The sequence below is a fragment of the Limulus polyphemus genome, unplaced genomic scaffold (assembly GCF_000517525.1).
Source record: "Limulus polyphemus unplaced genomic scaffold, Limulus_polyphemus-2.1.2 Scaffold8424, whole genome shotgun sequence".
Lineage (NCBI taxonomy): Eukaryota > Metazoa > Arthropoda > Merostomata > Xiphosura > Limulidae > Limulus > Limulus polyphemus.
Genome location: NW_013674034.1, coordinates 24427 through 31021, shown reverse-complemented (window position 1 = coordinate 31021; position 6595 = coordinate 24427). Strand labels below are relative to the sequence as shown.

At 33.1% G+C, this 6595-nt stretch overlaps 1 protein-coding gene across 1 annotated transcript; it reads right to left on the bottom strand.

The window, feature by feature from the left end:
* Window positions 1-3000: 3000 nt before the first annotated feature.
* LOC111083171 lies at window positions 3001-5224 on the bottom strand. The gene is made up of 2 exons (XM_022379476.1): window positions 4355-5224; window positions 3001-3136 (listed from the first exon to the last, which is right to left on the bottom strand). The coding sequence occupies exons 1-2, from the start codon at window positions 4855-4857 to the stop codon at window positions 3001-3003; spliced, it is 639 nt and encodes a 212-aa protein (XP_022235184.1). The 5' UTR covers window positions 4858-5224.
* Between the last annotated feature and the right edge of the window lie 1371 nt (window positions 5225-6595).

Here is a 6595-nt window from a genome sequence, read left to right as displayed (position 1 = left end):
CTAAAGTACATGATAGTTCTAGAAACGTTGCGTCACAGTAGTCATGTGACTCGCTGACGCAACAGTATGTTGAAAGCCAGATGCGATAATAGGCTCTTCCAAAATTAGTATAAATCATGTATGTCATGCAGTTATTCTGTTCTGTTTTATCATAATAGCTATTTTCACAAAAATGTAAGCCTAACTTATGTGACGTGCAAATTAAAGGATGGCATTTTGAAAAGTTTAACGGAAGAATAGATTTTTTTTTCTACTTGCAATTTTTGAAATACATTAGAGAATAATATATTAAAACTGAGAAGTGTAAAAATAAAAATTATCAGAATGTTGGAGCGTATTTCGGCTATTAGATGTGTGGAAAAACATCATAAAATAATTGCGTCTCTCTACGTATTTATAGCGAAAGATGTGAAAAGGATATTTAAAAAGCCTTCCGACAACCGCAAGTCACAAATGATACTATCACATTCTCAAATTAAAAATAACCAAAGATGTCTCGACTCGTTTTGTTCTTGTTCTGGTGAAACGGTCTATCGATACTTAGTGTTCCTCTTCTACTGAAAATTCATACTACTTTGGTTAAGAGTATAGTTTAGTCTGAAACGTTTTAACATAAACCATTTGGCAACAGATTTGCAGAATTTTTTTGTATATCGCATTAGATTTCTTGAAAACTGACATTCGATCCATTGACGATATGTGGCTACGTTTTACTAAGATTAGCAGTACTGATTAAATATAATTATGTAACAGTTTTTTTTAATGATATGAAATCTGTCTTTGCTTTAAGATATGCTTATTCTAAATTTAAATGAAATAAAATTTGCGTTTTCACTCATATGCCAGGTCAAACCGTGCACGAAGAATTCGAGTTAATTTATCTAGTAGGTCAGCAGTAAGTTTATAGGGTTACAACCCTAAAATCCGTAGTAGTTAGAGCGCAGATAACATAAGCGCCTAAACAAATGAACTATTTTAATAAGCGTTAATTTATTTCCTATCTAGATAAACAATCTTTAGTAAATAAATAATTATAATTAAAGACTTTGAAAAATGCACAGGTAAAGTATTTCTATTGGTTAAAACAAGAAAGAGAATGAACCAAATATATTTGCCATTGAGAATTAACATTAGTAATGTAAATATATTCTTTTAGGTTCGTAGCGGCACAGTGGTATGTCTGCTGACTTACAACGCTAGAAACCGGGTTTCGATACCCGTGGTGGGCAGAGCACAGATAGCCCATTGTGTAGCTTTGTGCTTAATTCCAAACAAACGAAATGCACCAAAGAGATTAAAATACCTGAAAGTGTAACTAGAAGAGAAAATCTTATCATAACCTTAATATTGTTATGACATTTGACTTATTTCAAAAAGAAATCATTGTAAAATAAACCCTTCTTTCAATTACAAACAAAATTTGACATGAAAATTGTGCTTTTTTTTTTCTTCCAGGTATTTTCTAGTTTTTGCTTGTTTCCTTTTCCACCCACCTATAGTTTCAACAAAACTGTCAATTTTATTTAATTAATTCTTTCAAATTGCAATATTAAGACTGAAATAATACCCAAACTTTGTTTAAAGACAGTATATATTATAACCAACTATTATTAATATTTCAAATAGCTGCATTCCTTACAAGAATGCCGACTATGATGGGATTTTGCTAAATATTTCGAAACATACGAACAATCAGTTTTCTATTGTTTATAATTATCATACTTGACGATAAGTCAGAGGAAGATTACTCTATTACAAGAACAACATAGCACATTACAAGGAAAGGTTAAGGAAGCAAGACAAGAAATAGAGTAAAAGTTGTTTTGAGCGAGTGTGAAAGTAAGAATGTTGGGCTTATAAGGGTGCATAGGACTAAAACACTTTAGGGCATTAGAAGGAGGTTTGTTTAACATTGGAAAATAAGGCTTTATCTCTTTATTAACTGACCTCTTCTTTGCCCACAATGATGTTTCTGTATTGTAGGAAGATCCGGAAATATATTTTCCTGACTGACTATGACGTTAAAAGGACAACCGACTAATGCTGTCAAGGAATGAAGGTCACGACGTGACGCAGTCCAATAGACAAAGAAAGCGATTTTACATTCTAGATTCTAACGAGCTTTTTTAGTTCAGTTCTCTACAACATGATCTACAGGAAAGATCTGGGAGATCACTGTGTTCAGTTCAGTGACAGTCGATTTTGTGAGAGAGGAAGGTTAAGAGCTAAACCTCAACTGGTGAAGGAAAGATTCTCTGCTCACCCATGAAGCTACGCGTACCGTGTTTTCTGCTTTCTATTTTACTTGTGCAATAAATAGTTTTTACATTTTTAACAAGTTCTTTTATTCCACATCTAAAAAGGAAAACTCAGATAAATTATCTCTCTCAGAAACTCTAATAAATTCCTGAGTGGGCATACTGTTATCTCTCTATTAATCTATCAAACACTTGTCGGGGACTCAGATTAACTGTGAATACCACAGTTACTTACAACTTTGTAAGTGGATGAACCTATGCGCTCACCACATCAAAATAATAATAAAAATGAATTAGTCAAAAATCACATACATTTACGAAGCAAGCCATTCCCTTATGTATATTATGAGCTACCTTTGCCAACACTGCATAATAACGTATCTAAATGGCGACTGTTTGCTATTTAACAGTACATAAAGTACGCATAAAAAATAAATATCTTTAATTTGACTTTTGTTGCGTAAGTTGCCAAGAAGTTAATATGTAAATTTTGAAATATAACTCACACTGTACTGCACTACACTTGTTGCTTTGAGTAGTCTGTGCACCACGATAGTGTATAATAGGATCTATTTTCGAAACGTTCTTATGCATCAAATTGCCATCAGGAAATATTTTTTTGTTTTTAACGTCTTAGTGATTTTTGCTTGGAATAACCATAGAAACTTATGTCTGCTTTTGTACTATAAATTAAACATTACAGATTAATTAAGAAAATAATTTTAATAACACATATCATTGATCAGAAACAATCATCTTGTATATTGTAAATATTATAATTTTTAAACGTCTGACACTTGGGATAGTGCAATTTGCAATCTTTTTTCTGTGCTCCCCGAACAAAGGCATTCCGTTCATTTCTACTTCCTTTTGTTTCTCTGTAAATAAATAAGTAAAAAAATCAGACTAAAACAATTTTATCGTACACTAAAACAATATAAATGAAGCTGTATAACTATATATCTTCAGTAATTTTCTACGTGAAATATAACCTGTAGAATTTGTCTTTGTTGTATTTAGATTAGTGCAGTAGGTCATTTCGAATAAATTACTACTAAATATATCAAAGAGCGAGACGGCTGGCTAGTGCAGACATCCTTTGAGTAGCTTAGCGCGAAACTCAACAAAGAAAGAAAGTAGAAACGTGTTGCCCAGAACGGTACATTTCACTTCAAGCTTTTAGGATTTGGTAATATCTGGGTTTTATCTTCTACTAAAGGAATACGTTTATGTCATGTTTTTTGGTGATAAAATATGAAGTGCATTCAAAACGTAACAAGTATAAATTAAGATATTAAGTAAAATAGTCAAATCATCATTATACGTTTTTGTTAATTCAATCTTATTTCTGGATCAGGAAAAAAAGATTTGCCCTGTTCGAAAATATTTTGGTGTCTGCCATGTTTAAATTTATGATATATATATACCAATAAATGCTAACAGCACCTGTCAAGGCTAACGAAAAAAAGTATTTTCTTTTACTGTGTGTGAGAGAAATTGATAGAGTTTCTGGAAGTTATGATGTTAAAAACGTTCTTTATATAGAAGACAAAATTAGTTTCATTTTTGTACAAAAAAAAAACATATGATGAAAGTTCATATTCATTTTTACGCTAGAAGGAACTGGAGTTTTTTGAGTACTCGGTCTAAACGGTCAGATCAGAGACCTCTAGATCACTAATTTTGATCTACTGATCAGAGCGGAGACAACCATCCAGCATTTCTAGTCAGCATAAGGGTTATGTCAGGAGCTCTTTTAACAGAATAAAAGCTGAAATTGCAAAGCTTGTTCGAACCTTGGACCTTTCGACCTCCACGCTTACCACTAGGCCACGCCAGCTGGTCATTTTAAAGTTACCTAATATACGGATTCTAGTATGTGGATGATATTTATTTCTTAAGATAATACGAACTATTAATTTCACAAAGATCCCGACAGTCGTCTATGCAATCGAAGTATCATAAATCTCAATTAATTACAAATATGTCGTTCAGAACTACTTTTTGTTTTACTTAAGTTAAAACTAGTAAACTTTAAATGAAATGCTCAAAGAATGTGAACTCATGCACTGAAATCGCTAAATAAAAGTACTTACATGAAAATTTTCGCAAGCTGTTCTAAAACAGGAACGCGAGCCAGTAATTGACCAAAGCTACATATAACTTCAAGTTGAGAGAACTCGTTTTCCTTGTCAGGCCATAATAAATGTGAGTCAGTTGGCGACCTCTGAACGGTCGGTAAGTCTTTTAATCCCTTTGTTGTGGCCGTTCGACGTTGTCGGACGACCTTGGTTAATAGTGGAGTAGGAAACAGCCAACTTGATACAGAAAAGGATCCTTGTCGTCCAGACGTTCCGAACACCCTCGTCAACGCTTTATCCATAAAATAGTTTATTGCAATTTTTAACATTTTTACAAAAATAACATCCCATTCTGCTTCTTCAAACATCTTTAACATGGAATTAAAAAAGAAAGCCCTAGGCTGGACAGCTGAAACTGTAGACAATTTTTTGGAATGATCAACGTCATTCGTGGAAGCTGCACATAAGCAACAGGTAGTAAAAAAGACAGTTATAATAGTCACTTGGAAACAATTCATGACGAAATGTTTTGAGTAACTTGAGTTGACTCAAAGAGTGTAGTTCAGTCTCGGAGATCACAAATCTTTTGGGTGTTTTCCTGTTGAAACTTATTTCAAGTATTCACTGAATGTCCTACAACTTTCGTAAAGTGGATATTTATACTAAGTTTAAGAGGTAACAATTGTGCCGACCAAGGATACGAAACTGTAAGGAAAGGATACAAACTTGATTTCTTTTTATATTTGCATATAGTCCTTTGCATTCATAATAATTCAGGCCAGAATCCCAAATACAAATGTATTGAATGGGAAAAGGTTAATAACTTATAATATCATATTAATTATACTATAAATACATCAATATTATTACAATTCGTATTCCAGAGCTCCTTTTATAAACCCTGTTCAATCAAAGACAGAGCAATACTACGGAGGTAGACTGAAGGAAAACAAAACTTTTTATGGTCGAGGACATACGTTAGATGGCGCCACAAACCCCCAGGCTTATCCGTGTCATCTGGATTCACCCTTTGAATTGAGCTCTGAACAATGACGTCATAAATAGAAGACGAAGAGCTAGCTTGTTACACAGGGTTAGACAATGTTCTCTTCCGCGATATTTTTATCCCGCAGAACTCGTTAAGCTTGTTATAATATATTTCCCGCTTCTTTTTATTATTATTTAAAGTAAAGAAACAAAAAGGTTGCAAAATACTGACTTAAGAGTAGGCTATTAATAGACTAAGTGGTATATTTCAATCTACATTTTAATGTTTTACTTTCCGTGTTTGTAAATAACAAAAAAGATAATTTGCTCGCATAGCTTTGGAAATTGTTCTACAGTTTGAGTATAAGTAACCTGTTTAGTTTCTTCGAGTTTTTCAAGTTTATTAAAGCGTAAGTAATTGGTTAAAATTTATAGGCATAGTTTTTGTCAAATATTCCATATTTTTATTTCTCATCCTTTAAGATACAGAAAAAAGTAAACTAACTTCGCAATACTATGGTTTCCACTACATCTTAAATGTAGTATTGACATTAACGACTTGATTAATAAGTCTTTATTGCAGTCATATTAACATGTAAATAAATCCCGGTTCTTGTGTTTAAAAGTTCAAGCAATATTCGCTGAAGAAAACGTTGCAGGTCAGCAATGGCTAGTCTTTTTTTCTTCTTCCCAGAATTACATCTTCTTAGAAGGAGTAAACCTGTTATGATAAACAATTTTGTGGGAACAGCTTTCGGGTAACTTTTCCTTGTTTGTTTTAAATGTTATCAGTTCTGTATCAGAAAAAAAAAAGGGGGTGAGAAACATAAATGGAGATCTGTGGTTAAGATAATAAAGTGTAAACTATATTTGGTGGTTAAGATAATAAAGTGTAAACTATATTTGGTGGTTACGAAATTCCCTGAGGAATTTTCGACCCTCTCTGTATTCTTAGAAATTTCGTTGAAACTTCACCATGGTGGTATACGTTCGAAATTACGCACAAATTACACTATATAGCAAACTACTCGTTCCGAAATAGTCTGAATGCTGTTTGCTTAATTTTCTCATAATCTATTGATTTTTTTTACAGGGTTAGGTTTGTTATGGATTTCGCGCAAAGCAATACGAGGGCTATCTGCGCTAGCCGTCCCTAATTTAGCAGTGTAAGACTAGAGGGAAGGAAGCTAGTCATCACCACCCACCGCCACCTCTTGGGCTACTCTTTTATCAACAAATGGTGGGATTCACCGTCTCATTATAACGCTC

Bases quoted from the DNA above. Each gene is read 5' to 3' on its own strand.
- LOC111083171 (XM_022379476.1), bottom strand. From the start codon at position 4,857: ATGAATTGTTTCCAAGTGACTATTATAACTGTCTTTTTTACTACCTGT. The intron at 3,137-4,354 runs GTAAGTACTTTT...ATTTATTTACAG, and splicing joins CAGCTTGCGAAAATTTTCAT to AGAAACAAAAGGAAGTAGAA.